This window comes from Miniopterus natalensis, chromosome 13, assembly GCF_054644295.1.
Source record: "Miniopterus natalensis isolate mMinNat1 chromosome 13, mMinNat1.hap1, whole genome shotgun sequence".
NCBI lineage: Eukaryota > Metazoa > Chordata > Mammalia > Chiroptera > Miniopteridae > Miniopterus > Miniopterus natalensis.
The window spans coordinates 20,231,957-20,250,616 of NC_142093.1; the positions used below are offsets into that span (position 1 = coordinate 20,231,957).

At 37.5% G+C, this 18,660-nt stretch overlaps 1 protein-coding gene and 1 pseudogene across 2 annotated transcripts in view; both read left to right on the plus strand.

Annotated features, from left to right (window-relative positions):
- Nucleotides 1-18,660, plus strand: part of MTA3 (metastasis associated 1 family member 3) — a 110,263-nt gene that overhangs the window by 39,433 nt on the left and 52,170 nt on the right. For both annotated transcript variants that reach the window (XM_087823516.1, XM_087823518.1), the window contains exon 5: nt 16,418-16,481. In XM_087823516.1, the coding sequence (XP_087679642.1) occupies nt 16,418-16,481 (64 nt within the window). The remainder of the gene's footprint in view (nt 1-16,417; nt 16,482-18,660) is intronic.
- Nucleotides 404-10,955, plus strand: LOC107539761 (large ribosomal subunit protein mL62 pseudogene; annotated as a pseudogene).

The following is an 18,660-nucleotide window of genomic DNA, read 5'->3' on the forward strand; positions in this document are numbered from 1 at the left end:
AGCCCATGTTTATTGAACTTGGCTTTAAAAAATCTAACATTTATTGAACCTTTATGATCATTGTTATTCCACTTGCTTTACTTGTATCTTTTTTTTTAATATATATAACTTTATTGATTTCAGAGAGAGGAAAGGAGAGAGAGAGAGAGAGATATAAACATCAATGATGAGAGAGTCATTGATCGAGCCCGCAACCCGGGCATGTGCCCTGATCGGGGATCGAACCCCGATCTCCTGGATCCTAGGTCGACGTTCAACCGCTGAGCCACGCCCGGCCGGGCTACATGTATCTTATATAATCCTCACAATGACTTGATAAAGTAGGTCCTGTTATAACCCCCATTTTACAGATGAGACTGAAGCACAAAAAGGTTAAGTAACTTGTCAGACTCAAAGCTTTTAAATGGCAGATTCAGAAATCAACCCGGACTGCCTCACTGCAGAGATACAGCATTATGATGTGTACATGACTGTAAGTGTTAAAAAGCATCAGACATGGAAAGAAAGCTAATCAGGCACTTGTTGAATAGGTAGGCTCTTTGATTTTCTTTCCCCACCACATAGTTTTATTTAGATGCTCAAGTCAAATGAACAGAACTAAATTAAAAACTGAGTTAAGCATATAAACTTTGCTATTATACTAAAAGATTATGTTACAGTGCTAGATATATAGTAGCAACTGGGAAGTACTTACTTCATTGGGTGTCTGAGTTTATGGATATGTCTTATATATGGTCCAATGTAATTTTTTCCACATCTTGAACACACAAAGCCTGGCTTTGTAGAAGCTGCTAATTACAGCATTGTATATATAATGATTAATGCCTCTTCCCAGCCTCTGGTGCAGCTACTTAGTCATATTTAAAAAGAGCCAATCCTTTCCTGCTGGCCAACCTTGGGACCTGTATCACAACCTCTGAAGTTACGATTCAGTGTGTTTTCAAAGCATTTCCTTAGGTACCTTTTGATTATTGGCTTCAATTTGTCCTACAGTAAAGGGTTTTGTACCTAGTGCTTTCTTGTCCAAGTCTGTCTTGTTTTGAGGAGTGAGTGGTGGGAAAGAAACCAGTGTATCCGTGCCTGACCTCGTTCAGAGCACCACTGGTGAGGATTTTGTCTACCTCATTGCTCCATCCTGACTGTGCTTTTAAAAAAGGCCAGAGAAGCCATTCTAGAATCTAAATTTGTTGCCAGTAGTAGGATAGATCTTAAACGCATACGTGCACATCGTGTTCAAGCAGTCTCTTAATGGCAGGTGCTTCAGAGAAAACCTTATGTGCTTTTCCTTTTAAATAATTTGTAGGTTAGGATTTCAGAATACAAATATTGTTGTCATCATCATCATCATCATTACTATTGCCCCATAGGAGACCGGCTATAGCCACTGTTTGTGGTGAGCTTGTCTTGCTTAAGTGATGCCATATTGCTTCTGACATGGTTTCCTTACCTCCAAAATGAGGAGCTTTCTTAATTCAGTTGAAAAAGTGTCTTGAGCAGCTGATGCAAATCTTGGGGCTTATGTAATATTTCTGTATATTCTAGTCAGACATTGTCTTAGAGTACAAGATGCTTGAAGGTTGGTATCTTCCACCCCCATTTTCCTGCCTACTGTGGAACATAGTAAACTATAGCCAGGCAGAATTTAAAGCTTGAATAGTATCCATTTAATTTTATTTTTGTTCTTTAAGGAAATAAAAGTCATCAACGATAGATAATAGAATAACCTCTTCTTAATTACTACTGACCTTAAATGAAATTTTATTTTATTTTATTTTTTTAAAAAATATATCTTTATTGATTTCAGAGAGAGGAAAGGAGAGGGAGAGAGAGAGACAGAAACATCAATGATGAGAGAGTCATTGATCAAGCCCACAACCCGGGCATGTGCCCTGACCAGGAATCGAACTCTGATCGCCTGGATCCTAGGTCGACGCTCAGCGGCTGAGCCACACCTGGCCGGGCCTTAAATGAAATTTTAGATTGTGTGCCTTCCTCTCTGAGAATTAAAGGATTGGATATATGGAATCACAAGTTAGCTCAGGCCTGGGAGGGGGGGGCGGGGTGAGAGTGACTCACTCAGATAACATTAGGCTTTTACATGGAGGCCTAGGCAGAGAACAGGTAATCTTTTCTTGCGTACATACAGGGGTGGGCAAAAATAGGTTTACATTTGTGAGTACGTGAAACATGGAGTTTATTCTTGCATTATTTATTAATTATTGTGTTATTTTCCATATGAACAACTGTAAACCTATTTTTGCCAACCCATATTGTTACCAAAAAAGTGAATTTGTGAGTAAATAGCAACCCTGAGAAAGGGAGAAATGGTAAAGTTCCTAGCCAATAAGTGTTATTTGGCGGATGGAATACTGTAGTTCTTGTTTTAATGCCCAGTGTTGGTGAGGGTAGGGAGATAGGTTAATTCTTCTACATTTGGGTGTGTTCATCACACAGAATAGTTAGAAGAATGAGGTCGTAATGAGTGTATATTCTCTGACTCGGCAATTCTACTGTTTGGATTTTATCTAACAGAAGTTGTCATATAAGTTTGTAGAAAAATATATACTGATGTGTTTATTTCAGAATTATTTTTTTTAGTTAATGACCTTTACTTTGTGAATAAACGAGATGGTTTTCATTAATAATCATATGTCTGTGTCACAAATGTAGATAGGAACTCAGTATTTGGTCCATGGCAATTTTTTTTTTTACTTTAAAAAATATATATTTTTATTGATTTCAGAGAGAGAGGAAGGGAGAAGGAGAGAGATAGAAACAGCAATGATGAGATTCATTAATCAGCTGCCTCCTGCATGTCCCCCACTGGAGATGGAGCCCACAACCCGGGCATGTGCCCTGACCGGGAATCGAACCTCGATCTCTGAGATCCTAGGTTGATGCTTCACTGCTGAGCCACACTGGCCAAGGCAGAATGATTTTGATATCAGAAAATACAAGCAACTTTCCTCTTATGCTTTTCTGTATTTCTAGTTTTTCTGAAATGGAAGCACTTTAAATATTTAATGGGGAAAAGTGTTATTTAAAAATTTGGACATTAGGAGGGAAAATGCCATTTTGTGTTCATTTTTATCCCCTTCTTGCCTGACAGCGTGGCTGGTCCTGATGAAGACAGGATAGAGGGAGATGTGTTGAGAGCTCTCTATCCTCCTTTCCCGTAGCAGTAAAGGAGCGGCACTACCCATCCCCATTTGATAGCGGAACTGTTTCTAATTAGGGACACATTTAACAAATGTTTTTGTTACAAAATGCTAAATGTCCTTCAAAAATTATTCTGGCCGGGTGTGGCTCAGTGGTTGAGCATCCAGGCGATTGGGATCCAGGTGATTGGGTTCGATTCCCGGTCAGGGCATGTGCCTGGGTTGCAGGCTCGATCCCCAGTCGGGGGCAGCCGATCAATGACTCTCTCATCATTGATGTTCCTCTCTTTCTCTCCCCCTCTCCCTTCCTCTCTTTGAAATCCATGAAGATGTATTTTTAAAAAAACAAACCAAAAAACCAAAAATTATTCTGTCAGTTTATATTTCCATCACTGTACGTTATGAATATGCCATTGTGCTGTTCTCTCAGCATTACTGGACTTTAAAATAAACATTTATTATTTATTTTCTGATAATGGAAGAATTATAATTTATTGTTGAAATACAGAAAATACAGAAGACCCCCACCCCCTTCTCTCTCTCTTTTTCTCTCTCTCACACACTCACACCCCTATAATTCCTCCACCCAGTGGCACCTACATTTTGGTGTATCATTTATGCCTCTTCTAATCTTACGTGCATTTGTTGGGTTTTGGCCACACACTGCTGGAATTTACTTGGAATGACAGAGGAGCTGCATTACTTGTGTGTAGCTTTCTCTCTTGCTAAGTAGTGCTTATTCTGCGCAGCTGTTGTCATCTTTGCTCTTTCTAGCTTGTTTGGGTTGTTTTTAAATATATGAGAAATATGGTTGGAAAATGAGTGATGGAATTGCAGGAGGAGGGGAGGACAGGTAAATAAAGGAACAGTGCTCTTTCAAAGATAAATCCAAGTGCCACCGTCTTGGAATAAGCAAAGATTTCTTAAGATCATGGAGAGAGTTTGTGTTTTCTTGAAGTTTTACTGTTTCACCTTTTGTATTTAAGTTTGTTTTATTTATATGATGTGAAGAGGGGTCAGTTAGAAAACTAAGTTTAAAAAGATACCATTTACAACATCATCAAAAAACACCAAGTACCTAGAAGTAAATTTATAAAGAAAGGGGAAAGCTGTGTAAAAACTCTTATCTGGTAACTACAAAGTATTGCTGGAGGAGTTAAAGACTTAAGTAAATAAATGCAGGGTAAGTGAATGCAGGGCAATGTCAGCTTTCCCACATTGTTCCAAAGATTCAGTATATTTCCAAAGAAAAGCTCAGCAGGGTTTCTGTGTGTGTGTTAAGTGTAAGTGTGTAAATTAAGCTGGTTGCAGAATGTATGGGAGTGGAAAGGATCAAGAAAGGTGAAAAGGAGTTTTCAAAGCATGGTTCATGTACTCTGAGGTGTCCCCCTGGACCCTTTCAGGGCTTTATGAGGTCAAAACTATTTTCAAAACAACATTAAGATTATTTGCCCTTTCCCTGTGTTGATTTTCCAAAAGTAAAAAGCATGTGCAAAAGTAGTGGTGGATAAACTGCTTGCACCTTAGCACAAATCAGGGCAGTGGCACCAAACTGCTATAATTGTCACTGTATTCTTCACTTCTCTGCATTTGCAGTAAAAACAAAAACGACACTAAAGAGTGTTCTTGACACAGTTTATTAATTTTAATAATCTTAACCTTTCATCTCTTTTTTTAAAATTGGGAAAGCCCTAGCTGGTTTGGTTCAGTGGTTAGAGTATTGGCCTGAGGACTGAAGGGTCCCGGCTTCGAATGCGACCAATGGCACATTACCTCGGTTACGGGCTGGATCCTGGGCCCTGGCCGGGTGCGTGCAGAAGGCAGCCAATGGATGTGTCTCTCTCACACTGATCTCTCCCTCCCCCCCCTCCACTCTCTGAAAAGCAACGGAAAAAATCTCGGGTGAGGGTTAAAAAAAACTTGAAGAAAAATTCACATCAGACTTACCATTATAGAGTGTACAGAGCACAGTTCAGTGGCAGGCAGTACACTGACGGTTTTGTGCAGGCCTCTGCCTTGTGTCAAGAGATCACACAGCCTTTTAACATTCTCTGCGATAAAGTGGGGAGTATGCATAGATTATGTTCCATATGGAAGCAAGATGGTTATTAAAACAACCCCTCACGGAATAGTTTGAATAGTTGAACTAGCTGCCTTTACATGGAACACCGTTTTTACTTGAAGTAACCACTGAAAGACAAGCTGTGGTTACTTAGACATGAATATTTGGAGGATTTTTTTGAAAATGAAGTAAACTTGTTACTCAGGTGAAAATGTAGTTTCCTACTAAGCCAGACATGAAGAGATTTGCAAAAGCATAAAACAGTGCCACTGTCCTCATTACGTATTTTTTTGTTTGGGAAAATATAGTAATTATAACAAATATTTACTAATATATGTTTATTTTTATTTTAAATTAGTAATTTCTAACATGGTAAGTAAATATTGACAGATAAAACTCAGAAAGGCAAAAGTTCTTTGAGGTCGTCAATAATTTTTAGGAATGTAAAAAAATCTTGAGATAAAGAAGTTTGAGAACCATTGACAAAGTCAGTCTTGAAGAACAGAAATGTAAATGTTGGAGGCTTATATTATTAGATATTAAGACACTTGCATAGTTAGAATAATTAAAATAGAGTGGCATTAGTAGGTACATTGAGAAATAAACCTGTGGGACTTAATTGAAAAGCCAGAACATACCCACATACATAATACAACTTCATATTTGATGACAGCACCATTGCAGAATAGCGGGGGAAGGGTGGTCTTTTTAGAAAATGATGCCAAGTAACTTGGGTGGCCATAGGGGAAATAAATGACGGCTTCCCTTTTTCTTTCTTTTTCCTCCCCTTGCTATTTTTTGTTGATGAAATGAGGGTTTTGTTTCTTACTGTTTGGATTTTGTTGATTGTATCCCATGGTGTTCTCTACCATGTCCCTCTCTCCCTCATATTTCCCATGAATCGGTACTTATATATAGAAGATGTAGTTCAGTTTCTTTCTTTTTTGTTGGGGAAGAGGAATGTTCAATACACAAAAACTTCATAGGTTGTATTGTGTATCTGGAGATACATAATATTTCTTTTCTGGATGTCACTGGTATTTGATGATTATTGTCTAGAGATTCATTAATTCATAGTTGTTATACAGTGGTGATATTCTAATTATGCTGTTCCTTTTTCATATATGTGTTGGAAGACTTCTGTGTTTTTTGGTTCTGATTCTTAATTTTAGTTTTAAGGTTTAACGTGTAATACCTTACAGCAGAGGTTCTCAATTTTATCAGACTCAACCTCTCTTTTACATATTTTGTAATTCTTCCTTTACTATTTTGAAATGAAATACATAGATACTTTATTATTACTTCCATAATACATAGTTTGGCTTACTATTGAATTTTGACTTAAAAATTACTTTCTCTCAAAACTTTGTCCTCAAATATCTATGGTCATTGAACAGTAAGTTTATATTACATAGATTCTCCATACTTTGCATATTACCTGTTTTTTCCCCTCTCTTAAATTTTCTTAGAATTCTCATACCCATTGTATCCTGAGATTTCAGTGATGCCTCAATTGTGAGGATATTTGGTAGACCATTTTAGATACCTGTCTTCCTTTATAGCTGGGCCTTTGCCCCCCTAGTATTTCTTTCATTTCCCCCCCACTTTCCAGTACTTCTGTTGCTTATATGTTCGGTTTCCTGGATGAATGGTCTTTGTCTTTTCTTATATTTTCTGTTTTTGGTTCTGAGCTAAATTTTTGACGTTTATCTTCCAGCCCATCTACTGATGCTTTAATTTCGCCAGTGATATTTAAAATTTTTTAAATTTCAGAGGTTCTTTTTTGTCTCCATACTGTTATTTTCCAGTGCATCCTGTTTTTGTTTTGTGAATGCAGTACCCTCACAAATCTTTTTAAAAATTTAAATTTGTATCTTCAGAGTTCTCTTTGTTTAAACCACCTCTGTTTCCTCCAGGTTCAGTTTTTGTTCTTTGATTTTTTTTTGATATTTATCTTTTCTGCTGTAGTCTTTCTTCAAATATTAGATGATTCATAGCTGTCTGTTCCTATTTAAAATCAAGGCCAACCAGGAGCTCCCTTTGTGTGGGCAGACTTTGCTGGTGGCTTCCAGTTAGAATACAGAGCTGGCTCTTCTAGTTCCTGTTCTTACTGGAACTTCTTTAAGGCTCTGCTAGGTAAATCAATTTCATTTTTCCCTAGCATCAGCTCTCTTTATGCATATTTTGGACTTAATTGTTTTTCTCTCTTTTGATTGTATTAGCTAAAACCTCCAATGCCATGTTTAATAGTAATGCATATAGTGGACATTTGTGCCTTGTTCCTAGTCTTAGTGTCCCTGCTGATTGAAATTCTCATTTTGAACTTTGGTTTGCTTTGCTCTATCTCTCTTATCTATCTTTATCTTCCAGAATTTTCTGAAATCTTCCATATGCTGATGGCCCCTTCTTTAGAGTGACTTAGGTTCTTTTGTTTCTGGTTCTCTTCATCATTTTAAAGGCATCCCAGAAAAGAGGAGATAAACATGTAGGCTTTGCCTGTCATTTAATTCATTATGACTCTGTTGAGACTCTAAAAATATTATCCCATTCCCCCCCCCCCATTGGAATGCTTTTAAACTTCTTTCAGTTAGGTTACTGGCTAAAAAATACTTTACAGTATTGGGATGTGTCTCCTTGTGTGAAATGTAGTTAGTAGATGGCAGTTGATGGGAATAGGTTGCCATAGTGAGTTTATTGTGAATTACTATGGTTGGGGATGGTATCCCCATTTTGGATGAGTGTTTGGAGTAATCTGGGATCCAAAAGCAGTGGGTGGTAGAGCAGTGTTTTTTTTTGTTGTTGTCAGGATCACAGAAAACTGATTAGACCCCTCCTTTTAAAAATTTAAACGTTTGTGGAGTCATGTACTATATAGATATAGTTCAGAAATCAAAATATGGTGTATACTATAAAGTGTCTCACTACTGTACAGTTCCCCAGCCTGTTAATGTTTCTAGAATCATATTGTTAAAGAACAAAAATTCAACCGAGTAAATTTGAAGATCTAATTGGCTTTATTAAAGGATTCATGAATTGGACAAGATCCCTTCTAGCACATTGAAGGGAGCTCCGAGGGACTGTACAAAATAGAAGGTTTTTACTAGCAGAGGGAGGTTAAAAGTGCATTATTGCAGGCCAGGTCACCTTGCACTAGGGGAAGGCAGGAGGTTTTATTAGGTAGATTGCCTCCTTAGTGTTGATCAGGAAATTCCAGACTGATTGGTTCAAAACTGTACTCCTGAGAGAGACTGAAACTGCAGGTAGGTTAGGTATTAAGTCTTGGTGGATTTTATCACAAGTGACTCCATTTTGGGTCTGTTGTTTCTTCTTAACATTATGTATACTTCCAGAAACTGTATACTATACTATTTCATATATATAGAAGCAATAAGATGTGTATATGTTTATGTTTGTAAGTAAATTATGATGCTTTGATGTTGTGATTTTTATTTTTACTTATTTATTTTTAAATGTTTTTATGGATTTTTAGAGAGGAAGGGAGAGGGAGAGATAGATAGAAACATCAATGATGAGTCATTGATCGGCTGCCTTCTGCACGCCCCCCACTGGGGATGGAGCCCACAACCTGGGGCATGTGCCCTGACCGAGAACTGAACGGTGACCTCCTAGTCCATAGGTTGACGCTCAGCTGTTGAGCCACGCCCTAGGTTGACGCTCAGCTGTTGAGCCACGCCCACCGGGCTGCTTATTTATTTTTTGATGATGTGCTTTTTAAATGAAATATCTTGGGAGATCTGCCTCATTCTTTGCTATGGCTATTTTGTACTATTTCTAACTTAATCCTAATTGATGGATATTTGGTTCATTTTAGTCTTTTTTTTTCTTTTTTTAAAATTTTATTATTGTTTAAAATATTACAGATGTCCCTTTTTCTCCCCAATGATCCGTTCCACCCCGTTCCTTCCCCCTCCCCAGTCCCTCTCCCCACCATTGTCCGTGTCCTTGGGTTGTGCATATATGCACATAAATTCTTTGGTTACTCTCTCCCCCTCCACCCACCCGCCCTCCTCCATCCCTCTGACATTCATCAGTCTCATCTATGCTTCCATGTCATTGAATCTATTCTGTTCATCAGTTTTCATTTTAGTCTTTTGCTGTGAAAAATAATAAACTTGTACATGAGTTCTTTCACATATGTGATTGTGAGGATATGTACAAAATAACTTTCACTAAGTAAAATAGATGAAAACGTCCTAATTATACTTTCTGGATTTTGTATTTCCCTGTATTTCTATATTGATTAAAGCAGGGAGATTCACCTGAAAGGATTTGTAATTTGTGAAATTAATATATGATGTGTTTGTTGAGACCTCTTTTTGCTATCTTCAGAGAAAACAATTTTTGAAAAAGACGACAAGTTGATTGAAAATGCTAACTATTAAGTATATATGTATTAAAATAGAACTTTACTTGAATTAGTATTCTCTCTTCAGTTGGCTACTAATGTTAAAGGAACTTATTTGGAATTGAATCTTTAAAAAAAATTTTATAGCCCGGCCGGGTGTGGCTCAGTGATTAAGCTTTGACCTAGGATCCAGGAGACCAAGGTTCGGTTCCTCAGGGCACATGCCGGAGTTTTGGGCTCCATCCCCAGTGGGGGGTGTGCAGGAGGTAGCTGATCAATGACTCTCTCATCATTGATGTTTCTCTTTTTCTCTCCCTTCATATTTCTGAAATCAATAAAAATATATTAAAAAAAATTCTTATAAAGGCAATTTTCTTCCTCACATTTCCTTTCTCTGATATTTTTATTTTAAGATGTTAGATTTTTGCAGTTTTCTGGGAGTTTGTAAATAAAATTTGAATTAGCCTAAAGGGCAATAACTAGTGCTACTTAAGAAATGAAATTAGGAAGCAATCCGGGGACTCGACCGTGTCGGCCACCGGGCACCTGCGCTGGGGCCTGAGCCGAGCGGGGCCTGAGCCGAGCGGAGCCTGGCTGCTCCTGATGCCCACGCGCTGCCCCCGCCAGGATCTGCTCAAGCAGGCAGACGGCACCGAATTCCAGAGCATCTGCAGCCTGGACAAGCTCTGCCCGGATTCGCGGGGCTCGGACACTGTGTGGAGGGTGCTGGATGCAGCAAGTCAAACCAACAATGATATTCCTCTAGATCGCTTAACAGTATCTTACTGTCAGAGTAGCAGTCCTGGAGGCCAGAACGTTAATAAAGTGAACGCCAAGGCTGAAGTCAGGTTCCTCCTGGCAACCGCCGACTGGATGCAGAGCCATGGCCAGAAGATGGCCATCATGCATAAAAATAAGATCAACAGGTTGGGAGAATTGATACTCACCTCTGAATGTAGCTGCTCTCAGCTCCAAAATCTGGCAGATTGCCTGCAGAAAACTCGAGACATGGTTGCTGAAGCCAGCCAGGTGCCCATGGAGCCATCCAAAGAAGATGCTGTACTCCGGAGAATCAGGATAGGAAACATGAATTGGGAAAGGCTGAGAAAAAGAGAATAAGTTCTGCCATAAAGACAAGCAGGAGGGTAGAGATGGACCGAAATCACCCTTCAGAGCTGGCGGAGACCCTCCGAGGGCCGTCCAGGCAGCTGGCCGAGTTCCGAGTGCTGTCGGGAGAGGGATTTGCTGTTTGCAGTTGTTAATGATTGTCTCTAACGCTGGAGCCATCCAAGAACGTTCATTCGGAGTGAGGGTGGTAGGCACTGGCTGCAAAGGTCTTTATAGGCAATTATGTGTTGTCAAGCCTTAACTATCCACTTAATGTATTAGCTGCAATAAAATTCTAAACTCAGTGGCTTCCCTTCTTCAGAAAAAAGAAAAAAGAAAAAAACCCGAAAAAAATGAAATTAACCTAAGGAAGTTAATTACTTAGTGTTGCTAGTAGGAGAACTAGAGGAAAAATAGAGCAAGTGAAATAGAGAAAAATCATATCATAATTTAACATTTGAGTCTACATGTTTATAGCACACTTTTTTTGAATGTTGTGTTTACACTATATAATCTTTCCTTGAAAGGATCAGTCTATTCCCCGTGGGTTGAAGTGTTTTCTTCTCCAACCAAAACCACGACGCAGAAAAGCCCTGGGCTAGGTGGAAGTACATACTGCATTTTGTCCCTAGTACTGGTGTCCCACACAGTTGTGGGAATGCCTGTGACTTTTCCAGCAGTTAGAACAAATCGCCATCCTGTTCTGGAGCAGGGACTGTCCTAGCACCTGCTACCTTTTGCACACTTCACTTTCTCCTGGCTGTAACAGGGTAATGTGGCACCAAGAGGATTCCCCCCTTGAATTTACTTGTTGACAGTTTCTTTCATATTTTTATCAAATCTCTGGAATCGTGGATTGAAGTCTTGATCTTTCAGTACTCTCCACATGCCACAGGCACAACGACCTTTCCAAAACACTGTCATTTTTCTCCACAGAATCCACATTAATCCTGGCTGCTCTTCCTGGCGTTTTACTCCTCTACCTCGCCTACTCATGGGTGTTTGGTTTTTTGGGTTTTCTCTTTTTGGTCCTCTTTTGATTTTTACTTCTTAACATCTGTTACAGCAGTATTAAGAACAGAAAATACATCTTTGAATAGAAATTCTGAAAGGTTTCCAGATTTCTTCTTTGTCCTACTTTTTTTTTTTTAATATATCTTTACTGATTTCAGAGAGAGAGAGGGAGAGGGAGAGATAGAAACATCAATGATGAGAGAGTCATTGATCGGCTGCCTCCTGCACGCCCCCGACTGGGGATCGAGCCCGCAACCCGGGCATGTGCCCTGACCGGGAATGGAACCCGATCGCCTGGATCCCAGGTTGATGCTCAACCGCTGAGCCACGCCCGGCCGGGCTGTCTTTCTGCTTTTTATAATCTAGAAAATGATCCATAAAATCATATTCTTTCAATTAACATAGGCAGTCCTTAAATGTTTGTTACTACGATTTAGTTAAGAAAACCATGTCAACAACTCTATAATATAGAGCAATGGTTCTTAACCAGGGACAGTTCTATGTCCTGGGGGACATTTGGCAAGGCCTGGACAGTTTTGGTAGTCACAGCTAGGTGTGAGGATGCTACTGTCATCCAGTGAGGCAGAGGCCAGGGATGCTGCTTCAGTATCCTCCCCTTCCAGGGCAGCCCCGCAACGAACGTCAGTAACGCTAAGGTTGAGAAAACCTCGCTCCTTTCACATGTATAGCAGTCATAGACATTTATGCACTTTATCTAATTGGGATCCCCCCTTTTACTTTAAATTTTATATTTTTAAAGTCAAATGTGTAGAGCTTTCTAATAATACTGAATAGTCATGTGCCTGGTTCCCCACTGTAGTCATGTTCAGCTTCTCTGACAGTGGCTTCTGCGTGTTTACCACTCTTACGCTGCTGATACTGATTTCTCCGTTTTAGAAATCTCTCTTTACTTTCTCTTCCTTCCCTTCTCTTTCCCAGGTATTGCCAATATCACAACTTTTATTTAACTTAATGATCAGTCTTTGTATTTTGTGACCATATAAATATTCCTCACATGCTCTTTCTTGTACAACCTTTTGTTTCACTGAGAGTATAATAATTGTTTTGCCTTTTCCTTTCCATTAGTCTTCTAAAATGTAAAAAAAATTTTAGTCCTTGGTTATCTGAGAATGTTTTTCACAGTTGGATGGAGGTGTTTTTTTTTTGGCACATAAACAAATATGTTTAGAAATAATTTCCTTCAGAATTTACTTTTTATTTTATTTTTCCTTTAGAAATTTGAATCTTTCCTTTTGTCCTATTTTACAGTGTTTCTGCTGAGAGATGTAATTTTTTGAAAGCATGGTGGATCTTTGAACTTCATTATTTTATTTGGTTGCTCATTGTATTTAATGGGTGCAATGCTGTATAAAACTGTATTTGCCGAATTTCTAATCACAGAACCTAGCATTTTTTATATGAAAAAAATCTTCAGAATTCAGAGCAAATGTAAGACTCGTAAGGCCACTGAGAAGTACGCATTTTTTAAATGAAGAAATAATGGCTTTCATTGAACAAGGACAGTTTAAAGGCAGACTCTGCATGTGTCTAGTGGTATTCCAAGTTCAGTGTGCCTGACGCTCCCCTGGCGATGCTTGGTTATCAGGTAGATTCCTGAACCTCCCCCAAGTACTTGGAGTCCTTCAGTCTGGCCTGGCTAAGAAATCTGCATTTTCCCAAGCAGGGTTGGTGAGCTCTGACCCATTCTACAAGCTGCAGTCGTATGAAACTGAAGGAAATTCTTCAGGCAGTATGGAAATAGATGATAATGTAAACTGTCTCTTTTTCATCAGATTGGTAACATCTGTAGATAAAAGAAATATATTACCAGTATGTACATTTTTACATATGGTTTTTGAATCTGTGGGATTATATAGGAATCTTGCTAAGCATATAGTAGGCTGATCAGCACCTGCCATTAAACATGGGACCATGCTGTTTGGTAATTATTTATTCACACATGTCTCTGTCCCAGCACAGTCTCTGAAACAGTATACTTTAAATAACTTTTTGAATGATCTGTGGGAAAGTATGTTATCTCTATAGAATTTCCTTTCCCTTGCATGGTTCCTTATAGAAAAGCAGTATGAATAATTACATGGGCCTAGAGTGTTCTTGCTTTGTGTTAAGGTCTTTGATATATTTTATCATCATATTTCGGTGTTTTAAGGATTAAAGTATTATGGAGGAGAACAGTTAGGATCATTGCTTGCGATTCAGCGTAAATCTACCATCTGTATTCAGAGTTCGATAATTCCTTTAGTTTGGGGTTTGCTTAGAATTTAGCACATGTTTATCTGTGTGCCAGCATTTGTTCGGCATAAAGGAAGATAACACTTTGAATCTCACTTTAAACTACTTTTATCAGCAACTCTTGGCATGTAGTACATGTGTTAATTACATAATCATATTTACTTCATAAAATAATTCTGACTCAACCTCCTGCTTTGTTAGCTGTTAATGTATGTACATGAAAATTTTTGTGTTGGATTTTCATTTTTAATTTGGGAAAAAGTACAATATAGCTACAGTAAAGAAAATTTAAAAACTAAAATCACCTATTACCCTTTCATCTTTGTGTAAAAGGTACATTGCCCCAAATAATTTATATTTTAGATTGGCTCACATAGCCTATTGATTTTTAAAAAAAAAAATAACATGCCTCTAAAACGGTATAACCAGTGTTTTCTATCTCCTAATATAATTAGGAAAACAATGGTTTAATTATTCAGTTTAAATTCTCTTGTCATTTCAGACAGTATGGAGGAGACTTTAAGTATGCTATATTGTTTATATGAATTTTCAGTGCCTGTTAACCCTTAAAATTCAAGTGACTATTAAAGAAAGTGTTATCTATTAAATAACATTTAGCAGCTTTTACTCCTCCCATTAAAAAAAATTCCCAACTTTTGAGAACTTAAAAGAAAGATTTTATTTCTTCTAGGTGATTAAATATTAATTGTTACAAATATTGCTTTGTTAGCTGTTATTGAGGCAAAAAACAAACAAATGGGCTTTTTGGAAAGCCCATTTATTGCTTAAGCATGCTGCACATATTCACAGGTCATAGAAGTTCAGTGACAGCTGTAGATATGCTCACAGCAACAGAGCAATTTCCTGCTCGTAATTCTGTCCTGTGTGAGAGCATGTCAGGTAATTGTTGACTTTTGAGTGTTGTTATGTGTACTGAAGTAATAATGTTAATTTTTCTGCATCAGTAATATGCATGAATAAGGTATATTAGAAAAACAGAACACCTTTGTAACTCTTTGTAAGCAAAATAGAGATTGGAAAATATGGAGATACCACATGCTCCCAGAGAAATATTTTGACGTGATAATAACCCAAGGTGATTACCAGTAAAAGGTGTCCTTATGAGGGGAAATTTTTTTAAACTTGAGGAATATAGTGTTGCAAAATGTTTAGAGAACTGTAATTTTATTTTTATATTTTACCTATGTGCTAGTATTTTTACCTTTGGTATTTTATTTTGCTTTTGGTAATTTTTTCCTTTTTTAAAATTTTATTTTTCAATTACAGTTTACATTCAGTATTATTTTGTATTGGTTTCAGGTGTGTAGCATAGTGATGAGACAGCCATATACTTTACAAAGTTATCCCCTCCCTCCACCGATATTTCCAGTGCCCGCTTGGCACCATACATAGTTATTACAATGTTGTTGACTTTATTCCCTGTGCTGTACTTTACATATCTGTGATGAATTGTTTTTCACTCCTGATAATCCAACAGCAACAGTTCTTCTAGTTCCTAATAACGCATATGTGATGTGTTTATTTTTGCTTGTTATTTTGTGGAGAGCCAAGTAGTGACTTTGTTTAGGAAATCATATTACATTATAGTATTTAGAAAATTTTTGTGAGTCCTGACCAATATCTATATCTTAAATACTCTATCAAAATTCTCCTGCCATATTGAATTTTTCAAGCTAGTGAGGACAGTTTAAAAAGTGCTTGTAATAAATGCCTTTACCTGGATAAGCTTACTTTTTCTCAAGTCTAGACAAGTGCTTTTAAATTGACATCCATTTCCAGACTCGTACCCAGGGCTTAGGATCAAAGGTAATTGCTATCAGACTTCAAGGTCGAACAGGCCTATAGATCGTTACTGTGCCCCTTGCTCTGTAGAAGTTCCTTGTGTTTAAATTTTAACTACTCTTCAGAGCAATTTCAATAAAGGTAAGTTTAGTTAATCCTGGTATGAATGTGTATATATTTTAGGTTCTCATATGCAGTGGCTTCTTTAAAAATCTGAAGATTATATTAGGCACTGATTTTCATGGTTTGCATAATGTCTGAAAAATATAAAACTACCTCATATTTATTCATTTTAGACTTGGAAACTGACTTAATCTGAAGGTTTTTCATTGTACTTTTTTTTCTTGAATAACTAGGAAATAGCTATAATGTGGTTTCTGTTATAAGGGTTTACTGCCTAACAGTTCCTTCCACAGGTTAGCCTCTCTATAAATGTCTACAAAAACAGTCTTGAATGTTTTAGGTTATGCAACACCAGGATTGTAAAGCCAGTCTAAGTATATACATTTATGTATATTCCTAACTGCCACTTGGGTTCTTAATGCCAACCTTACATTTTGAATATTCCTTACTTTGTATACGTCATCACTGTGAAGGTGAAGTAGCCTTTCTTAAATGTTTACTTATTCGTTCACTTTTCCCCTCTTTCAACAGGGGGAAATGCACTGTTGCCCTTCTGAATGAGACAGAGTCAGTATTGTCATATCTTGATAAAGAGGTAATTCACAATTATACTTGTTTTGTGCCCCCCCTTATTTCACTCGAAGCCCATACCTTTGACTTTATTTCATTTCGTACCAAGTTATTGCACCACCATAGCAGTATTATAGTAAAAATATAATGACTAGAATGCATTTGGATAATTTGATTTTTCTGGTTACTTGAGAAAAGAGTTAAAAACTCCTGTGTTTGTCTCTCTTTTTCCAGTTGGTAATGAAAACCTTTTTAAAATATAATGTGACTTAGCTGGCAGTAGAAGAAATATTTTTGGCTTTATGAAAAAGTGACTTCACTGTAATTGGTCATCCTCCCTGTTTTTTGTTTGTTTTTGTTTTTGTTATCATTGTTGATTTTTAATAAATACCTTTTAGACTCTTTTCAGATGAGATTTTACCATTGGTGATCTGTTTTCTTTCTTGGAACCCTAATAAACTTTGTTAACTAAAAATATTTATTTCTGTAAACTTCAGCTAGAAACATTTTAACATTGTTTAGCTAGTTGAATTCAAGTATAAGCTTCAGTGAAGGGAGGAAATGTTCATAGACAGTATTCCATGTTATGTACAGTTTTATGGGACTTAGCATTTGTCTTATGGAAAAAATATTTTACTGTTGATGATGTTCAGTATTTAACCTTTATGGTGGTTTTGTTTACACCAAATCTCCCCTCCCCCATATATATATATAAAAGAATTAAAGGGACATATTTCTTATCATACTCAAAATATTGTTGTCTTATCTCAAATGAAGAAAACATAACTGAAAAGATAGATAAAAATATGTAGAACTACTGTACATTAGAAACAATAAAGAAAACTAAAAGGAAATAAATATTCAAGGGAGAAAAAAAGGCTAATAGTCCTTATAACTTAATGCTTGTGAAATTTAGAAAAGAAGGTACTTGGGTTTGTCATTAGTCTGTCCAACAGAATGGTTGATAATAAGGAATAACGTGGATAATAATAATGCTAGAATTATTGCACAGAAGCAGAAATAAAAGGAGGGAATATTCAGTATGTTTCAGTGTATTTTATTGGTATATTTGGCTGTTGAGTGGATTTTTAAATATTTTTTGCCTTCTAAGTTATTGTTAGCAAAGAACTGTACTGGGTGAAAATTTGCAAATGTCTTTATTCTTTTTACCACTTAGTCTTCTATTAAACTTTGAAATAGGGACTGACCTCTGGCAGTGTACTTAAGGAAACTTAAAAAAAGTTTTTAAATTTTATTTTAATCTTCACCCGATTTCATTGATTTTAGAGAGAGAGGAAGGGAGAGGGGGAGAGAAAGAGAAACATCATTGTGAGAGGAACATCTCTCAGTTGCCTCCCATACGCACCCAGACCAGGAATCGAACCCACAGCCTGGGTATGTGCCCTGACTGGTAATTGAACCAGCAACCTTTCGGTCAGTGCACAGGATGACGCCCAACCAACTGAGCTATGCTGGCTAGGGATGCAAAAATCTTGTTTTTATGGAATACTTCGCTAACATTTTACAGACTAAAAGTGACCTGACGTATCTCTACTTTTAAAGCTGATAGTGAGCCAGTGGTAGTAGCTTTAGTTACCTAGTAACATTTGTTATTGCTCCTGTCTTAAAAAGCAAAGGAACAACTCTGATTATATACTGACTGTCCTCCCCCAGTGTATCAAGCAGGTTAGTATATTCTGCAGATTTTTTTCTTTTCCTTGGATAGCATTTTTTAGATGCATAAATTGTCACATAATGGTGTGACTTTTGAACAGTTTTACTCTTTAATCTCTTCCCCTCACAGTGACCCATGATGGAAACACTGGGAAGAATTTCTCAGAGTCTCCTTGTCTGTCTTTCTCCTTTTCCATGACCGCAGTCTAGGACCTTGAAAGGAGACAGCTTTATAATCTGACAGACTATCTGTTATTTGCAACTTGCCTGACTGGGTCTTGGGAAAGTGCTAATGGTAAGGATGGACCCTTCCAGGATATAATACAGAGAGTCATGCAGTAGGTGACCTTCAGAATCCTAGTGGGAAGCAGGTACAAGACTTGACTGGTTCAGACAGCCTCCATTGGTTACGCAGAATTTAGCAAAGGACTGGTGGCCAGGTCATTTTACCCATTAGACCCAGTAACTAGGGCTCTTTTGCATTTTACTGGACCACAGATAGGTGGGTGTGCTGGTGGTGGTGGTATGTA